At 40.8% G+C, this 21,176-nt stretch overlaps 1 protein-coding gene across 5 annotated transcripts in view; it reads left to right on the plus strand.

Annotated features, from left to right (window-relative positions):
- Positions 1–21,176, plus strand: part of LOC122554466 (nucleoprotein TPR) — a 149,199-nt gene that overhangs the window by 91,723 nt on the left and 36,300 nt on the right. For all 5 annotated transcript variants that reach the window (XM_043699535.2, XM_043699536.2, XM_043699537.2 and 2 more), the window contains exon 40: positions 3,449–3,640. In XM_043699535.2, the coding sequence (XP_043555470.2) occupies positions 3,449–3,640 (192 nt within the window). The remainder of the gene's footprint in view (positions 1–3,448; positions 3,641–21,176) is intronic.

The raw sequence follows: 21,176 nt of genomic DNA on the forward strand, positions 1-21,176 counted from the left end.
AGATGGTGTGGAAGGGATTTATGTGGGAAATTAGGTTCAAGTTACTTAGTGCCTTCCTTACCTGGTACTTTTCTTGCCCGTCACATGAAGCTGTTCTTGGTAACTGCTCAAAATTTAATTTTTCAAGATATGAACACTCAGGTTTTATTATCCTGACTTCAATCAGGATTTAGCGAACGTTTACATGATATTCGATTTATATGCTCCCTTGATAGCTGTCTCTAAAAAGCATCTTTTTAAAACAATCCAACTTAGTCACTAGTGCTGTTGACAAGTTTCACAATTGCTGTTTCTTATCTAGTGTTCTGAAAAATAGTGGACTTCTTATATAGAACTATTGAAAAAACTTCATGAACGGAACTTTACATATCTGAATACAGTCCACCGTATCGTCGTAAATATTTAAGAAAGGGATGTAGTGCACACAGGCAATAATATAAAACTACAAGCCTTTTACTGAGCTAAGTTCCTTGCAACTTAACTGTTAAATACATTATAGCTTGAAGTGATATTTCTGTTGTTTGGATCTGCAGTGGGAATGTACCACTGAAAGAATGGAAGAAGCATTGCCACCTCTTGCACTTTAGATACCTTGTCATTTCTTTACCTATTTAACATCCTTTTGACTCCCACCAATACATGACACAGCCATTTGAAGCTGCATTCCTTCCTAATTTGGGACGAGACAGGGAGAGTTAGAGTCATAGAGTTATGCAGCACGGAAACAGACCGTTCGGTCCAATTTGTCTGCATCGTCCAGACATCCCAATCTGACCTAGTTCTATTTGCCAACATTTGATCCATATCCCTCTAAACCCTTCCTATTCATATACCCATAATTGTACTAGCCTCCACCACTTCCTCTGGCAGCTCACTTCTTGCACATACGACCCTATGCATGAAAACGTTGCCCCTTAGATCCCTTTTAAATGTTTCCCCTCTCACCTTAAACCTATGCCCTCTAGCTCTGGACTCCCCCACCCCCACCCCAAGGAAAAGACTTGGTCGATTTATCCTATCCATGCCCCCCATGATTTTATAAACCTCTAAGGTCACCCATCAACCTGCAAGCTATAGGGAAATATAGCCCCAGCCTATTTAGCCTCCACCTTGAGCTCAAATCCTCCAACCCTGGCAACATCCTTGTGAAACTTTTCGGAATTTTTTCAAGTTTTACAATATCCTTCTATGAGCAGGGAGACCAGAATTGCCCACAGCATTCTGCTGTGGCCAAACCAATGTTGTGTACAGCCACAACTTGATGTCCCAATTCATATACTCAATGCTCTGATCAAGAAAGGCAAGCATACCAGATACTGCCTTGACTATCCTATCTCCTGCGACTCCACTTTCAAGGAACAATGAACCTGTACTCCAAGCTAATTGTGACATGACTTGTCATTTTCTCTTGTTAAGACAAAAAAGTATGGCATGGCTCGTTAACCATGAAGTCTTAGGACTGTAAGTCCTGAAGAGTCCTATGACTGAGGAGACACCAGCTTAATTTAGCTTCATTGACTGACTAATTCTTTGGAAAGCAACACATTGAGAAACAAGACATGACTTCCTGCTGGCAAGAATGAGCAGTAAGAAAGGGAAAATATCTGATTGTGAAATGAGCTTTGAGAGGCAGATCTTGACTTAGCTGAATTATAGTTGGATGAGGTTCAGTAGTGTCAATTTATGAATTTTTTTCTGGAAGAGTTAAGGAAAATATTACACTCTTGAACCACTTTAATGTCTAGTTATTTGTGTGTTCTGAACATAGAAATTCTACATTGTCCTAATCTCTCTTGTAGCAAAGAGATGGCAATGTAACTATAATGAAGCGGCTTTGCAATTAGATAGAGCTTTGGTCAGCTCATATCTCAAATTGTTGTATGTGTTTGTGCCTTTCCTATGAAAGGGCATGGAGGCAATTCAGTCAAGTTTCAATAAGTCTTAAAACCCCTTTACCAGGCCTTTGTAGTGAGGGGCTGAGTAAACTGAGCCTACACTCTGGTGTTTGGAGAAAAAGAGACATGATCCCATTGTAAAAACTTTGAACGTGATTAACAGGTTAGACATTGAGGTCAAATTAAGCAGGAAAGTGGTTTTGAGGCAGAACATCAGCCTTGCGCATTTTAACTTAATGAGCAGACTGGGGGGACCACGTAAACTACACTTTTATTTCTAGTTACATCATTTTCATGAAATATTTTGCCTATAAGGTATGCATGCAAACAATCCTATCAGCGAATTGGGTGACATTTGTTACATTCCCTCACCTTTTTCTTTTATATTGAAATTTTTCGCCAGTGGTTTTGTGAGACACAATCTGCTTACATGGATCACTAGTTCCACTGTGTCTGAGAAACATTCCCTCTAACTTTTCCTTGCATGCAGCCTGTTGCTTGCTTGGTATATCCCAGATGATTGCATGACAATACAACATGTAGTGAACACGACATGAGTGTTGACAGTGTAATAGAAATTTATAGCCATTGCTTTATTTCATTGAACAATATTTGTCAGAATGATTGCAAATACAAGCACCTTGCTCCAGCCTTCATTGCCTTACCTTCATATCATTGATGAAGACATTTTGAAGAAAACTATTTATTGTCCATCTGTAATTGTCCTTGATGGAGTGACCCATCACCTTGAATAGTTACAGTTCATGAGATGAAGGTGGTTCTCCAGTTGACTAAAGGTTTTCCAAGACTTTGATCAGTGGCAATGAAGACATGAAGATATATTTCAAGTCAGGATGATGTATGTTTTGGATCTTTGAATTGTCAATGATGGGTTGACTTTTAGATAGTCATGAAATTAGATATTTGAAGAATTCTCTTGACTGGAGCCACATAATTTACGTGGCTGATTCAGTTCTGCTGGTGGTCAGTTCTGAAGGATATTGTTGGAGGATTCAGTGATAGAAATCACATTCGTTGTCAAATGTAATGGTTGGGTGCTTTTGTAACAGCTGGTCGTTACCTAGCATCTGTGTGGCACAGATTTTTTTTTTGCCAATTATCAGCAGAAGTCTGAACGTTGTTTAGCATTTGCAACATGTAGGTATGGACCACTTCAGTGTACAGAGTTGTGACTCAAACCAAAGGCTCTGCAGTCCTTCTCACTTCTTAAAAATGGGAGGTTTTTGAAGCGACTAAAGTGATTGGGCATTGAAATCCACCCTAACTCCTATGTAGCAGTGTACTTGGGCTGATATTGTTGACAACTGCAACCAATCTTCTTGCTTGCTAGTAATGACTCCCACCAGATGAATTATGCCCAATTTCTATTGTTTTAAATTTTACGAAGACTCTGTAATCTTCTCAATTAAATGTTGCCTTCTCAGTCAAGACCACTTAAAATATTTTAACAAACTAACAGATGAGTTCACCAGTCAAATTTGAGTAGCACTTTGCATGATGATAAGCAGATTGTAATCTGTGATACTTTGTAGGTGGTCATTGAAGATTACCCCCCTTCTCAACTGATGGAAGACAATGAGGAAACATCTCATTCTTTGGATTTGGTTCCCCAACCACCTGAACACCAACAGAACACCCAATCATCACAAAATTCTCAGACACAAACTGAATATATTATAATAGAGAGTGACGAAGATCCAGAAAATGAAGAGGACCAAGAGCAGGTAAAAATTCAGAACTGTTGGGATCCAAATGGTGCTGAACCCACACTTGTCAACAGTAACTCTGAATGTCACTAAGCAGTTTGTTGCTAAATGGTTGGATGTTTTTGTGAGAAACATAAGAATTGGAGATTTGTGTGGAAAAATGTACACAAACAGGCATTCAGTACACGTCAACATTTATGCTCCATTTTTGTCTCTTTCGTTATCTGTCAGCATAATTTTTTTTGTTCACTTCTCCATCATGTTTGTCTTCCTTACCATCACAGCATTAATGATTTTACATTCATTATTACTTCTGTAGCAAACTCCATGCTGTCACCGATCATCATAAAAAATGTTTATTCTGTATTTAATTTGCTGATTTATCTGGACTTATCTTCACTTCATGTGTTCTGCCAAAAGGTTTCAAACCCTGTTAGGTCAACTGTCTACCTTCTATACCTTTCCTGATAGAAATGACCTCTTGTGATGTCGTCCTTTGTTTTTGCTGTATTTTCTAATGGGTCTTTGGATTTTGTTTGTAATGTGGAAATCAAGCTTGGAGCCTTTAGAATTTTTATTAAATTATTAATTTAAATGGAGCAGGTGAGGGAAGCAAACAAGATAGCAATAAAGGAAATGATTGTGATGTGGCAGGAAGAGATGGTGAGGAAATCTTGACGTCATCCGATAACATGAGAAATAACAAATTGGTAAAAAGACAGGATTAAAGGCTGTGTATCTGAATTCACATAGCATTCATAACAACAGATAAATTGAGAGTACAGATATATATTTATTTCTATGATCTTGTGGCTAATGCAAAGCAAGAGTTGCAACATAGAGTCATAGAAATGTACAGCACGGAAACAGGCCGTCCACGCTGACCAGATATCCCAACCCAATCTAGTCCCACCTGCCAGCACTCAGCCCATATTTCTCCAACCCTTCCTATTCATATACCCATCCAAATGCCATTTAAATCTTGCAGTTGGACCAGCCTCCACCACTTCATCTGGAAGCTCATTCCATACATGTACCACCCTCTGTGTGGAAAGGTTGCCCCACTGGTCTCTTTTATATCTTTCCCCTTTCACCCTAAACCTATGCCCTCTACTTCTGGACTCCCCCCACCCCAGGGAAAAAACTTTGTCTATTTATCTTATCCATGCTCCTCATAATTTTGTAAACCTCCCTCAGCCTCCGAGACTCCAGGATAAACAGACATAGTCTGTTCAGATGTTCCCTATAGCTCAAATCAGCCAACTATGGCAAACTCCTTGTAAATCTTTTCTGAATCCTTTCAAGTTTCACAACATCTTTCCAATAGGAAGGAGAACAGAATTGCACACAATGTTCCAACAGTCGTGTAACCAATGTGCTGTACAGCCGCAACCTGACCTCCCAACTCCTGTACTCAATATTCTGACCAATAAAGGAAAGCATACCAAACGCCTTCTTCACTATCCTATCTACCTGTGACTTCATTTTCAGGGAGTTATGAACGTGCACTCCAAGGTCTCTTTGTTCAGCACAATCCCTAAGACCTTACCATTAAGTGTATAAGTCCTGCTCTGATTTGCTTTCCCAAAATGCAGCACCTCACAGTTACCTGAATTAAACTCCATCTGCCACTTCTCAGCCCATTGGCCCATCGGGCCAAGATGCTGTTGTAATCTGAAGTAACCCTCTTCGCTGTCCACTACACCTCCAATTTTGGTGTCATCTGCAAACTTACTAACTGTACCTCTCATGCTCGCATCCAAATCATTTATATACATGACAAAAGGTGGAGGGCCCAGCACCGATCCTTGTGGCACTCCATTGGTCACAGGCGTCCAGTCTGAAAAACAACCCTCCACCACCACCCTCTGTCTTCTACCTTTGAGCCAGTTTTGTATCCAAATGGCTAGTTCTCCCTGTGTATTCCATGAGATCGAACCTTGCTAATCAGTTTCCCATGGGGAACCTTGTCGAACGCCTTACTGAAGTCCATATAGATCACATCTACCGCTCTGTCCTCATCAATCCTCTTTGTTACTTCTTAAAAACTCAAATGGAGTTTGAGAGAGATGATTTCCCATGCACAAAGCCATGTTGACTATCCCGAATCAGTCCTTGACTTTCCAAATACATGTACATCCTGTCCCTCAGGATTTCCTCCAATGACATCAGGCTCACTGGTCTACAGTTCCCTGGCTTGTCTTTACTACCCTTCTTAAACAGTGGCACCATGTTTACCAACCTCCAGTCTTCTGGCACCTCACCTGTGACTATCGATGATACAAATATCTCAGTAAGAGGCCCAACAATCACTTCCCTCCTTCCCACAGAGTTCTAGAGTGCACCTGATCAGGCCCTGGGCATTTATCCACCGTTATGCGTTTCAAGAGATCTCCTCTGTAATATGAACACTTTTCAAGATGTCACCATCTATTTCCCTACATTCTATATCTTCCATGTCCTTTTCCACAGTAAATACTGATGCAAAATATTGGTTTAGTATCTCCCCCATTTTCTGTGGCCGCCTTGCTGATCTTTGAGGGGCCCTATTCTCTCCCCAGTTACCCTTTTGTCCTTAATGTATTTGTCAAAACCCTTTGGATTCTCCTTAATTCTTTTTGCCAATGCTATCTCATGTCCCCTTTTTGCCCTCCGTATTTCCCTTTTAAGAATACTCCTACAGCCTTTATACTCTTCTAAGGATTCACTCAATCTCTCCTGTCTATACCTGACGTATGCTTCCTTTTTTTCTTAATGAAATCCTTAATTTCTTTAGTCATCCAGCATTCCCTATACCTACCAGCCTTCCCTTTCACCCTAACAAATATACTTTCTCTGGATTGTCGTTACCTCATTGCTGAAGGCTTCCCATTTTCCAGCTGTCCCTTTGCCTGTGAACATCTGCCCCCATTCAGCTTTTGAAAGTTCTTGCCTAATACCATCACAATTGGCTTCCTCCAATTTAGAACTTCAACTTTTAGATCTGATCTATCCTTTTCCATCAGTATTTTAAATTTAAGAGAATTATGGTCGCTGGCCCCAAAGTGCTCCCCCACTGACACCTCAGTCACCTGCCCTGCCTTATTTCCCAATAGTAGGTCAAGTCCTGCACCTTCTCTAGTCGACACATCCACATACTGAATCAGAAAATCTTACTGTGCACATTTCAACAAATTCCTCAAAGTATATTCCTGTCAGGGTGAAAGGGAAGGCTGGTAGGTATAGGGAATGTTGGTTGACTAAAGAAATTGAGGGTTTGGTTAAGAAAAAGAAGGAAGCATATGTCAGGTATAGACAGAACAGATCGAGTGAATTCTTAGAAGAGTATAAAGGAAGTAGGAGTATACTTAAGGGAAATCAGGAGGGCAAAAAGGGGACATGAGAAAGCGTTGGCAAATAGAATTAAGGAGAACCCAAAGGGTTTTTACAAATACATTAAGGACAAAAAGATAACTAGGGAGAGAATAGGGCCCCTCAAAGATCAGCAAGGCAGCCTTTGTGTGGAGCTGCAGAAAATGGGGTAGATTCTAAATGATTATTTTGCATCAGTATTTACTGTGGAAAAGGATATGGAAGATATAGACTATAGGGAAATAGATGGTGACATCTTGCAAAATGTCCAGATTACAGAGGAGGAAGTGCTGGTTGTCATGAAATGGTTAAAGGTGGATAAATGCCCAGGGCCTGATCAGGTGTACCCGAGAACTCTGTGGAAATCGAGAGAAGTGATTGTTGAGCCTCTTGCTGAGATATTTGTATCATCGATAGTCACAGGTGAGGTGCCAGAAGACTGGAGGTTGGCAAACGTGGTGCCACTATTTAAGAAGGGCAGTAAAGACAAGCTAGGGAACTATAGACCGGTGAGCCTGACTTCAGTGGTGGGCAAGTTGTTGGAGGGAATCCTGAGGGACAGGATGTACATGTATTTGGAAAGGCAAGGACTGATTCGGGATAGTCAACATGGCTTTGTGCATGGAAAATCATGTCTCACAAACTTGATTGAGTTTTTTTGAAGAAGTAACAAAGAAGATTGAGGGCAGAGCGGTAGATGTGATCTATATGGACTTCAGTAAGGCATTCAAGAAGGTTCCTTATGGGAGACTGATTAGCAAGATTAGATCTCATTGAATAAAGGGAGAACTAGCCATTTGGATACAGAACTGGCTCAAAGGTAGAAGACAGAGGGTGGTGGTGGAGGGTTGTTTTTCAGATGGAAGGCCTTTGACCAGTGGAGTGCCACAAGGATCGGTGCTGAGTCCTCTCCTTTTTGTCATTTATATAAATGATTTGGATGCGAGCATGAGAGGTACAGTTAGTAAGTTTGTAGATGACACCAAAATTGGAGGTGTAGTGGACAATGAAGAGGGTTATCTCAGATTACAACAGGCTCTGGACCAGATGGGTCAATGGGCTGAGAAGTGGCAGATGGAGTTTAATTCTGATAAATGTGAGGTGCTGCATTTTGGGAAAGCAAATCAGAGCAGGACTTAACACTTAATGGTAAGGTCCTAGGGAGTGTTGCTGAACAAAGAGACCTTGGGAGTGCAGGTTCATAGCTGCTTGAAGGTGGAGTCGCAGGTAGATAGGATAGTGAAGGTGACGTTTGGTATGCTTTCCTTTATTGGTCAGAGTATTGAGTACAGGAGTTGGGAGGTCATGTTGCGGCTGAACAGGATATTGGTCAGGCCACTGTTGGAATATTGTGTGCAATTCTGGTCTACTTCCTATCGGAAAGATGTTGTGAAACTTGAATAGGTTCAGAAAAGATTAACAAGGATGTTGCCAGGGTTGGAGGATTTGAGCTGTAGGGAGAGGCTGAACAGGCTGGGGCTGTTTTCCCTGGAGCGTTGGAGGCTGAGGGGTGACCTTATAGAGGTTTACAATATTATGAGGGACATGGATAGGATAAATAGACAAGGTCTTTTCCCTGGGATCGTGGAGTCCAGAAGTAGAGAGCATAGGTTTAGGGTGAAAGGGGAAAGACCTAAGGGGCAACTTTTTCACGCAGAGGGTGGTACGTGTATGGAATGAGCTGCTAGAGGAAGTGGTGGAGGCTGGTACAATTGCAACATTCAAGAGGCATTTGGATGGGTAAATGAATAAGAAGGGTTTGGAAGTATATGGGCCGGGTGCTGGCAGGTGGGTCTAGATTGGGTTGGGATATCTGGTCAGCATGGACGGGTTGGACCGAAGGGTCTGTTTCCATGCTGTACATCTCTATGACCCTATGAGAAGCAGGAGCAGGTAATTTAACGCTCGTGTCAGCTCCACTATTCAATACAGTTTTGGCTGATCTTATCATGATCTTGACTCCACTTTCCTGCCTGTTCCCGATATCCCTTTGACCCATTATAAATTAAAAATCTTGACCATTTCCTGTGTACTCAATGTCTCGCCACATTCTAGGGTAGTGAATTCCATTGATTCACACCCTTTGAGAGAATTAATTTCTTCTCATCTCCGTTTTAAATCTGCTATCCCATCCTAAAACTGACCACTTATTCGAGATGATAAAGAAAACAAGACAATGAATCGAGATTGCCCCAAATGAGGAAACATCCTTTCTGCATCTACTTTGTCAATTTCTTTTAGCATCTTAGCACCTTATTCTTCTAAATTCCAAGAAGTATAGACCGAGACTGCTCAATCTCCCTTCATAAGGTAAACCCCTCATCCCTAGAATTTATTTCAAGAGCAGAAGCATTTTAATCTAATCAAGTTGGTAAAGGTAGTCCGGATGAATTCATGGAGTGTTTTGGGGATTGTTTCTTAGTGGCTTGTTTAAGAGCCAACTAAAGAACCAGCTGTGATTGATCTCGTGATGTGCAAGGAGACAGGATTAATTAATGACCTTTTAACAAAGGCACCCCTAGATCACAATGACCATAATATAATTGAATTTTGCATTCAGTTTGAGGGAAAAAGAAATAGATCCAAGAGTAGTATTTTGAACTTGGATAAAACCATGTGGAAATGAAGACACAGCTGGCTAAAATGAACTGGAAAATTAGGTTAGGTCACTGGAGGTACAATAGCAGATGTTTGGGATATCTCAGAATACTTCAGTGATGCCTTCCAGTGAGTAAGAAAACATAAGAACAGGATGCAGCACCCATGGTTAACAAAGGAAATTCAATGAACAATGAAATTTGAAACAACAGGTATATAATTTGTTAATGGTGAAGGGTCAATCAGAAGATTGGATAGCATCAAGAACAGCAAAGTGACTGAAAGATTAATAAGGACAGGAAAAAAATAGAGAAAGTTGTTTTGAAATGTAGTAATATTAAATGTCTGCATGTATTTAAAAAAAAAACACTAGTAAATAAAATCTGTGGATGCGTGGAACAGAATTTTTGCAACTGCCATTGCTCTGGAAGATTCAAATGGCATCCTAGAAATAGTTGGGAATCAGCAGCTGAAACGGAAGGAAGAACTTCTTTCAATTATTTTGCAAAACCGAAAGGTAACAAGGCCTCCAGTCCTGCAGGATTTCATCCTCGAGTCTTAAAAGAAATCGACGAGAGTATCAGTGTATTTTTAATTCTCAAATTCCCTAGATTCTGGGAAGAGCCTATCAAGTTAGAAAATCGGATTATGTAACTCTTGTATTTGAAAAAGAAGGACACCAGAGCAGCAAATTCATATTTAAAGATTTAAAATGGTGTTAAAGAATTGTTGGGTATTGGGACGAAAACATTCAGCCTAAGACTCGCTCGTATTCATCCAAATTAAAGAAAATAACTTGCGCTACGCAAGCCTTGAGTTATCGACTGTTTTATTTGGGAGCTCACGCGGAGAGACAAGTCGACCTAATGGTCACAAGTCACTCCCAATATACAGAGTTGTGTAGTTATATAGGTTACAATCATTTAACAATTAACAAACTGGTAATTGTACTATAATAAGTAAGTGGGCAATCACCCCTATCACTAGCCCCAGTCACTTTGCTTATTAAGTACTAACCAGCAGTGTCTAGACAGCTATGTTAGTAGAACAATATATTCTTGTAAAAGAAGAACATTCCCATGCTGGGAAAGAGTTTACTATCAGGTGCTAGCACACCTATAAGGTCAGACACGTCACTGAGCCTGGGAACGTACAAGCAGACACTAATATGAAAATTAAAATGGATTCCAGGCTTCAATATGTGACAAAATGGCTGCTTGGGTTACAACAAATCTCCAACGAGAATCAATCAAACATTAATCACAGTCTATCACATCACATGCTGACATTCGATTAATAGGAATGTTGGTCTGTCTAGCATCAAGCTTGGACAGTGATGTCATCAGTTAATCTCTTAAAGTTATGCTGATATACTGATTATGAGACAACATAGCTGAGTCAACATGGTTTTTCGGAAGAGAAATCTTGTTTGAGTTCTCCCAGCAATGTAGAAAAAAGGGACTCTTTGTGCTGCATTTAGATTTCCAGCAGGGGATTTAACAATGCCTGTGCGCAATCTCAAAGTGCCAGTGGTAATGTACTATAATGGATAAACTGTTGTTCAGTTAATAGGAAGCAAGAGGCTTCAGTCGATGACTATTGAGTGATAAGATGTGACGAGCGCAGTGCCATACTGTTTAATGCTGGGGTCTTAACCTTTTATAACTTATTTCAATGACTTGGACGATAGGACAACCAATATGATTGCTATGTTTACTGATGACACAAAGATAGGTCGGTAAGTAAGATAAGATTCATGCATCGGGACACAGAACTCCCTCTACTTCAAGGCTCTACAATCTTTGTGCATTTAAATAATACGGTGTTTTTGTTTTTTCCTGCCAGAGTGAACATTGTCTTGCATTACACTTCACCTGCCAATTTTTAGCCCACTCATGTTCCTTTGTGGGCATAAGCTGGAGGCTAAACTACAGACACTGTGACACATCAGTGAAGAGGTTAATTAATTATTAATGGACCCTTTATTCTCGGAGTGGTCACAACATTTAGGGAAAGGTTATATAATTTGGTCACTGGTCAAGCAAGGGAGAATCAGTGCGCAAGTGAGGCAGGTAAGAGAGGACAGGAGTGTCAGTATCTTGTCTTTTGGAGTGTCTTTCAACATGGGAGATGTTGGCATAATGGTAATATCACTCAACAAACAATCCAGAGGCTCAAGTAAATGTTCTGGGGTGGAAATGCCACCATGCCTGATGGTGAAATTGGAATGGAATAAAATCTGGAATTAAAACTGATCTAATTGTTAATTATTGTAAAAACATATTGGGTTCAGTAGCATCTTTTAGAGAAGGAAACGTGCAGATCTGGTTTGACCTATATTTGACCCCTCACCCACAGCAATATGGTTAACTCTTGACTGCTGTCTGAAGTGCCCCACCAAACCACTTAGTTTAAGGGACAGGCAACAAATGCTGGCCTTACTCACAATGGCGTTTGTCCCAAGCAAGTGTTCTTTTTAAAATAAAAATTTGGATGAGTATGGGGACTGCAGTATGGATAAACTTACTGCAAATGTCACCGATGTACCGAAAGCTATTCAAATGCAGAGAGCATATCAGAATGTAATGGAAGTTAGGAAAAATGTAGTGAGGGGGATTGACATTATTCTTTGCAGCAAAGGGTGAGGGTTCAAAAGACTGTTAGCTGCGTCATGCGAAAGTTTGGAACATTTGCTCAAGGTTAAAAGGGAGCTTCAGGTGGGAGGGGTGGAATTTGTTTGTAGTCTATGTAGGTAGTAATGACTTTGGCAGGGCAAGAAATGAAGACCTAGGTGCTATATTAAACAAAACCTCTCAATTAATTATCTCTGGATTATTATCAAGACCATGCTGACATTGACATATAGCAGGTAAGATTAGTGAAATGATAGTGTGTCACATGTGGATTGTGTCTTGTGGATACTGGCACCAGTACTGGTGAAATTGAAGGCTGTCCATTGGTCTGGTCTAGAACGGAACCATGCTGGTGTCAGGGATCCTGAGAGCTACACAACTGAAAGTAGAGAGAGAGTTTTAAACGTAAATAGTAGGTGCAAGAAATCAAAGTTGGAAAGACATGGTAAATCAAAGATTCCAGCCGAGAGGCGAGGGATAAATACTTGTATGAAAATGAAAAACAGAGCAGGTCGATTAAAAAAAATCTCAGCATAAAATGACCATCAAGGCCACTGGTTACAAAAATAATAGGATAAAATAAAGGCTTTGGACCTGGCATGTACTATGTGAAACAAAGCAGCAAACATGAGTGAAAATAGCACTGAGTATGATCTGATGGTTATTAGAGACATGGCTGCAGAACAATGTAGTTTGGCATCTGCTGTTGACGGTTGCATGACATTTAAGTGGGATAGAAAGCCAGGAAAGGGTGGAGGAATAGCTTATTAATTAATGACATGAGTTCAAAGTTTGTGAGAAGATTTGTAGCTCGGGTGCTCGTTGCTGGTTCTGTTCGCCGAGCTGGAAGTTTTAGTTGCAAACGTTTCATCCCCTGTCTAGGTGACATCCTCAGTGCTTGGGAGCCTCCTGTGAAGCGCTTCTGTGGTGTTTCCTCCGGCATTTATAGTGGCCTGTCCCTGCCGCTTCCGGTTGTCAGTTTCAGCTGTCAGCTGTAGTGGCCAGTATATTGGGTCCAGGTCTATGTGTTTGTTGATGGAGTTTGTGGATGAGTGCCATGCTTCTAGGAATTCCCTGGCTGTTCTTTGTTTCGCTTGCCATATAATGGTAGTGTTGTCCCAGTCAAATTCATGTTGCTTGTCATCTGCGTGTGTGGCTACTAGGGATAGCTGGTCGTGTCGTTTCGTGGCTAGTTGATGTTTGTGGATGCGGATCGTTAGCTGTCTTCCTGTTTGTCCTATATAGTGTTTTGTGCAGTTCTTGCATGGGATTTTGTACACTACATTAGTTTTGCTCATGCTGGGTATCGGGTCCTTCGTTTTGGTGAGTTGTTGTCTGACAGTGGCTGTTGGTTTGTGTGCTGTTATAAGTCCTAGTGGTCGCAGTAGTCTGGCTGTCAGTTCAAAGATGTTCTTGATGTATGGTAGTGTGGCTAGTCCTTTGGGTTGCGGCATGTCCTCGTTCTGTTGTCTCTCCCTTAGGCATCTGTTGATGAAATTGCGAGAATATCTGTTTTTGGCGAATACCTTGTATAGGTGTTCCTCTTCCTCTTTTTGCAGTTCTGGTGTGCTGCAGTGTGTTGTGGCCCTTTTGAATAGTGTCTTGAAGCAACTTCGTTTGTGTGTGTTGGGGTGTTTGCTTACATTGTTCAGGACTTGGTCTGTGTGTGTGGCTTTCCTGTGTACCTTTGTGGTGAATTCTCCGTTTGGTGTTCTCTGTACCCTCACGTCTAGGAATGGGAGTTGGTTGTCCTTTTCTTCCTCTCTCGTGAATCGGATTCCTGTGAGTGTGGAGTTGATGATCCGGTGTGTATTCTCTATTTCCATGTTTTTAATGATTACAAAGGTGTCATCAACGTATCTGACCCAGAGTTTGGGTTGAATTTGTGGTAAGACTGTTTGTTCTAACCTTTGCATTACTGCTTCTGCTATGAGTCCCGAGATCAGTGAGCCCCATGGGTGTTCCATTGATTTGTTCGTATATCTGGTTGTTGAATGTGAAGTGTGCTGTGAGGCACAAGTCCAGTAGTTTAAGTATGCCGTCTTTGTTGATGGGTTCAACGTCCTGTTGTCTGTTATGTCTGTTCAGCAGGTTGGCTATTGTTTCTCTGGCTAGGGCTTTGTCAATAGAGGTGAATCCCATGCAAGGACTGCACAAAACACTATATAGGACAAACCGGAAGACAGCTAACAATCCGCATCCACGAACATCAACTAGCCACGAAACGACATGACCAGCTATCCCTAGTAGCCACACACGCAGACGACAAGCAACATGAATTTGACTGGGACAACACTAACATTATAGGGCAAGCGAAACAAAGAACAGCCAGGGAATTCCTAGAAGCATGGCACTCATCCTCCCCACAAACTCCATCAACAAACACATAGACCTGGACCCAATATACCAGCCACTACAGCTGAAACTGACAACCGGAAGTGGCAGGGACAGGCCACTATAAATGCCGGAGGAAACACCACAGAAGCGCTTCACAGGAGGCTCCCAAGCACTGAGGATGACATGAGCTCAATGGAAAGGGGATGTCTCAAGTACAGGAAACCAGGCTGTGTAAATGGTTTTAATATAAATTAGAAATGGAAAAGATAAATAGTTACTTGAGGAAGTTGTGTAGAGGCCCTATGTAACCATGCATAGGATAGAGTTTAAGGGAAGAAACCGAAGTTGTGTTGCTCTCAGGATCACTGGCACTAGCATGGTTCAGATCTAGAGCTTGTTGGATATGTATGATAATCCTAGAAACTTTCATTCTCTGTGAACTGAAACTCAACTTGGTCAAGGTAACCCAAATGAATTTGTAACATGTTCAGATTTTCTTTCTTGCATGTTCTGTAGCCAACCAGACAGCAGGGTGTAATCAACCTAACATGGTATGATGTGTTCAGATTAATTAATAATTTCAGTGAAGGTACTCCTTAGTAGCCCTGGTCGTCATCTTGGATTCAGTTTGAGGGAATGAAGAGTGATTTGAAGATTATATCTTAAACTAGGAAAAGAGCAATTGAGGGCACAAAATCAGAGCTAGCTGAAATGAGTTGGCAAAGTGGGTTGAGGAATTGATCAACTAAGATGCAGTATCAGATGTTTATAATGATATTTTAGATTACACATAATAGTTACATTCCAATGATGAACATTTCCAAAGGGAGGACCCACCATCCGTTAACTGAAACTTGAAGAAAGCATAAAAAAAAATATATAATGTGGATATCAAAAGCAGATTTTAAGTCAGAAGACTGGACAGTATATAGAAAATGAGCAAGAATGACTAAAAGATTAGGGAAAATTTGGAGTATGAGAGAAAGCTATCTGGCAACAGAACAGTTTCTGCAGATGTTTTGTTTACTTGAATTCCCCAGGCTCACTTCCTAACTGGCCGGATAAGTTAATAATGTGAAAATGAACAGCGGTGTTGTGTTGCTGCATGTCATGGATGAAACAAGTAGATCGCAGATAGCTGCAAGTCAACAGGGAGCAAAGAACTTGAAAATTTGTTATCACCAGGGAAATGATGGTGAAAAAAATGTTGGAGTTTCAGGCTCAGAATTTCCTGGGTCTTGATGGACTTAGAGTCATAGAGTCTTACAGCATGGAAATAAACTCTTCAGTCCAACCTGTCAATGCTGACCAAGTTTCCCAAACTAAACTAGTCCCAGTTACCTGTGCTTGACCCATATCCTTTAAATGTCTTTGGACAGCTATATGAATAGGAAAGGTTTAGAAGGATATGGTCTTTGAAATGTTATAACTGTACCCGCCTCTATGACTTCCTCTGGCTGTTCATTCCACAGATGAGGCAAACTCTGTGAAAAATTAGCCCATCGGGTCTGTTTTAAATCTTACTCCTGTCACCTTAAAAATATGTCCCCTCATTTTGAACTACCCTAACCTAAGGAAAAGATCTTCTATTCACCTTACATAATTTTATAAACCTCGATATGGTCAACCTTCTACGCTTTAGTGGGAAAAGAAGTCCCAGATTATCCAGCCTCTCTCAATAACTGAAACCATCCATTTCTGGCAGCATCCTGGTAAATCTTTTCTGAACCTTTCCAATTTAGTAATGTCCTTTCTATAATAGGGTGACCAGAACTGTGCACAGTACTCCAAAAATAGCCTCACCAATGTCATGTACAACCTGAACATGACATCCCAACTCATATGCTCAAAGGTCTGAGCAATGAAGGCAAGCATGCTAAATATCACCTTAAACACCCAATCGAAATGTGATGCAACTTTCAAAGAATGACTCTATAACTGTGAATCTAAACATCTACATATCTCTGTTTGCGAACAGAGGTCCTACCATTAACTGTATAACTCCTGCCCATGTTTGTATTACCAAAAGGCAATACCTTGCATTTACCAAATTAAACACCACCTGCTGTTTCTCAGTTCATTGATCCAATTGATCAAGATCTCTTTGTAATCTTAGATAACCTTCTTCACTGTTCATAATACCTAATTTTGGTGTCATCCACAAACTTAACCATGCCTGCAACGATCTCATGCATATTGTTTATATAAATGACAAGCAAAAGTGGACTCAGCACCAATCCCTGTGGAACACCACTGGCCATAGGCGTCCAATTCGAAAAACAACTCTCCACCTCCACCACTCGCTTGTGTCTCCTGTTATGAAACCAATTTATATTCAGTTGGCAAACTCTCCCCAAATCCCATGTGTTGTAACTTTACTAAATAGACTACTGTGCGGAATCCAAATAAATAATGTCTACCACTCTGTCGTCCTCAATCTTTTTTGTTCTGTCCTGAAGAAAAAATCTCCGTCAAGAATGAGACACTGGTTCCCATGCACAGTCATGCTGACTACCTCTAATCAGCCCTTTCCTCTCCAAATGCATTTAAATCCTATCTTTCCGAATCCCCTCCCAACAACTTATCCGCCAGACTAACTGGTCTATAGTTTCTAGGTTTCTCCTTGCAGCTCTTCTTAAATACAGGCATAACTTTAGCCACCCTCCAGTCCTCCAGCACCTCACCCATTGCTATAAATGATAAAAGTAGCTTTGCAAAGGGCTCTGCAATTTCTTTCCTAATGTTGCACAATATCCTGGGATGCACTTGATCAGGTCCCTGAGATTTATCCACCTTTTATATGTATTTTTAAGACTTCCAGCAGCATCTTTTCTGTAATGTGGACTCTTCTCACAATGTCTGTATTTATTTCCCCAAGCTCCCTAGCTTCTAAATCATTCACCACAATAAAAACTGATGCGAAATATTTGTTTGGTATCTCTTCCATCTCGTTTGGTTCAACACTTTAATGACCTTGTTTATCTTTAGGGAGCCCGATTGTCTCTCTAGTTGCTATTTTGCTCTTAATGTACTGGTAGATTCTCTTAGATTTGGCAGATAGGATTAAGGATAATCCTATCTTCTATCCCCTTTTTGCCCTCTTGATTTCCATATTAAGGGGTGCAGCAGCATTTTTATACCCTTCAAGATATTCACTTGATCCCAGTTGGTCCTTACCTAATATATGACTCCTTTCTTGACCGGATCCTCATATCTTTATTCATCCATTGTTCCTTAATCTTACCGGCCTTACCCTTCACTCTAACAGAAACACAATTCCTCTGAACACTTGTTATTCTCATTTTTGAAAGCCTCTCACTTTTTAGTCACTCCTTTACCTGTGAACAGTCTGCTCCAGTCAACTTTTGAAAGTTATCTCATACCATCAAAATTTGCCTTGCTTCGATTAAGAACTATAACTATTATACAAGGTCTATCCTTCTCCATTTATATTTTAAAACTAATGAAATTGTGGTCATGGGTCACAGAGTGTTTCCTCACTAACACATCAATCATTTGTCCTACCTTATTTCCTAAGTCAAGGTAAAGTTTTGCTCCTTGTCTAATAGGAACATCTACATAATCATAAAGAAAGTTTTCTGGAACGCACCTAACAAATTTCTCACCATCCAAGACCTCTCTACGTATTTGCTGCTAAATTTCCAGCCCACTTTTGGGAGAGCCAATAGTACAATACCAACAATCCCCATCTTATTTCTGTGTTTCACCCATATAGCTTCAGTGGACAATTCCTCAGAAATATCCTAAGTACAGCAGTGATATTTTCCTTTACCAAAAATGCCACTCCCCTCCTGTCTTTCCTCCCTTTCTGTCCTTGCTATAGCCTCTATACTTTGGAACATTGAGCTGCCAGTCCTGTCCCTTCATCAGTGTTTCTGTAATGGCTATGATATCCCATGTTCCCATGCAGACTACAAGTTCATCAACTTTACCTGTCAAACCCTTTGCATTGAAATAAGTGCAGTTAGACCTTTCTCCGACTTGCGCTTACCTGCCTTTTCTAATTAACTGCTCTTTTTAAATTCAGAACTATCCTCCTCTATCTTTTTATTCGAAGTACAACTTAGGATCTGTGCCCCCCACCGCGGCTAGCCAAAAGGCTTCTGACTACGAATAGAAAATTTCCCCATCAAGACATTGATCCTCCTTCAGTTCAGGTGAAACCATCCCTTTTGAGCAGGTCCTTCCTGCCCTCATCCTCGGGTCTTAATAGAAGCAGCTAGGAAGTTGGTTCATGATATGGTTATAACTTCACAAAATTCCACAGAGTTTGGGAATGTTCCAATAGATTCTGAAGTAGTTAATGTCACTGCTTTACTCAAAACAAAGTGGAGGCGATAGCATGAATCTGTAAGTTAATTAGATTAACATTTGTCACGGGAACACATGAGGAGTGCTGTTTATTGGATCATGAATCAGAATAACCTGCATTTGTGACTATACTTAATTTCAATCATTTGTATGATAAATTTACACAGGGAGAGATACCCTTGGACTGTCTAAAGGCAAGCCTATATTTGAGCAACTATTGGTTTATGTATCTTTTACTCCTTACAGTTAGGATTTGTCCTCGGTGCACAGGGTAACAAACATAAGAGTCAATTAAGTAGTTGTTGCCAAAAAACAGGATTCTGGGTGTGACGCTGCTACCCCTTTTAACGAGGTTGGTTTGTCCTTCATTTTTTTTTTCCCAAGAAGTCATAAAGGTAGAGGTGCTGATATGTCTCCTTTAACAATGGCAGGGGTGTGGCCACATCTCCCAGTTGAGGCTTTTTTAGTTTGGTTTAGTTAAAACAGGCAGTCAGAAGTTGCTGCAGGGCAGAAAGTTCCAAGCTTCAGCAGATAGTGCCTCACTGGCTTTTTCTCTGACATCTCTGCTGCCTGTAAGAACCTAAGATTGAATTTACCCTTTGCGAAGGGGTGAGTTTATGGAATGTTGTTGGAATAGCTTCTTTTTGGAATAGCTCCTTAGTTAAGTTGCTGAATTAAGTCAGTTAAGTTTTCAAATAGTTAAGTTCTTCTAAATCCTGTTTTCTTTTGTTCGTGTTTCAACAATAGAGTTTAAATGAATTCTGTTTTGCTTAAAGCCAAATGGGAGAAAGTGAGGACTGCAGATTTGAAGAATGTGGTGCTGGAAAAACACAGCAGGCGGGCTTATGCCCGAAACATCGATTCTCCTGCTCCTCGGATGCTGCCTGGCCTGCTGTGTTTTTCCAGCACCACATTTTTCAACTTAAAGCCAAATGGTTTGACCAATTGCATCACACGTGGAATATCCACTTCCCACTGCTTTTATAAGAAGAAAATGTTAGGGTCTAGGTTACCTCCTTGAAATATTTTGAAATATGGCCTGGTCCATAACACTGAGTAATTCAAGATGGAGGACAGGAAAACATTGTGGCTGTTCCTTGTTTGAGTTATTTTCAGTGTTGGAGTTGATTTCCTCAAATTCTGTAGTAATTACTGTTTTATAAGCTGTTGCGTTGTTTTGCAACTTTGGGAAAGGGGAAGATCAAAACAACGACATTTCAAAAAGGGAAGAAAGGTGTCAAAGGTCGTAACCATATGGTAGGAAGTGAATCAATGGAGAAAGAAGCCTGCACTGCTGTCTGAGTTTGATTTCAAGTATCTCCAGACATTGGAGTTCATACAAGAAAGATAAATAGCGAAATTCATAGCTGACACTGAATGAATCTGAGTGGTGAGGTCACAGCAGGGGAGCAGCGAAGTGGCAAGTTTTTTTTAGTAAATCTACTATAGTGAGTAGACTCGGTTCTTTTTGGTTATGTTTTTATTGAGATTTGTCTTTTGATTAAACTTTAAAAATATGAAAAACAGGTACTAAGTTAGCCTGGAGCAGGGTTTTTCAAGCAGTAGGACTGCTACTTTCTGGGTCCATAGATTAAGGTGTAAAGATGACCTTAAATATGGTGATGTGCTATTTCTGTCAGATGTGGGAGCTTAGGGAGAGTTTCCGTGTTAGTGATGATTATGTCTGCAGGAAGTGTGCTTGGTTGCACCTGGATCAGTTAAAGGCAACGAGAAATTAACAGGGGCTAGGGGATGTGATGGATGGCAGTTACAGGAAGGGGGATAAACCAAAAATAGAGTCAGATAAATGGGTGATCTCCAGGAAGGGTAGCACAGGGAGGCAGCTAGTGCAGGAGTCTCTGGTGGCTATCCCCATCTATGCTATTTTGGAAAATGTAGGGGGTAATGGACTCTCAGGGGAATGTGGCACTGACAGCCACGTTTTTGATACTGAAACTGGCTGTAATATAATGAGGGATACGCCAGGTTCCAAGCGGTTGTACCCTAGAATGCTGTGGAAAGTGAGGGAAGAGATAGTTGGACTCCTTGCTAAGATATCTATCATCTATAGTCACAGGTGAGGTGCTGGAAGACTGGAGGTTGGTTAACATTGTGCCACTATTAAAGAAAGGTGGTAAGGAAATGTTGGGGAATTATAGACCAGTGAGCCTGACATTGGTGATTGGCACGTTGTTGGCAGAAATCCTGACGGACAGGATTAACACTAATTTGGAAAGGCAAGAACTGATTAGGGACAGTGAACATGACATGGGAAATCATATCTCACTAGCTTGATTGAGTTT

The sequence above is a fragment of the Chiloscyllium plagiosum genome, unplaced genomic scaffold (genome assembly GCF_037043375.1).
Source record: "Chiloscyllium plagiosum isolate Xiang-an unplaced genomic scaffold, Cpla_swu_hap1 HiC_scaffold_9, whole genome shotgun sequence".
In the NCBI taxonomy this organism is placed as follows: Eukaryota; Metazoa; Chordata; class Chondrichthyes; order Orectolobiformes; family Hemiscylliidae; genus Chiloscyllium; species Chiloscyllium plagiosum.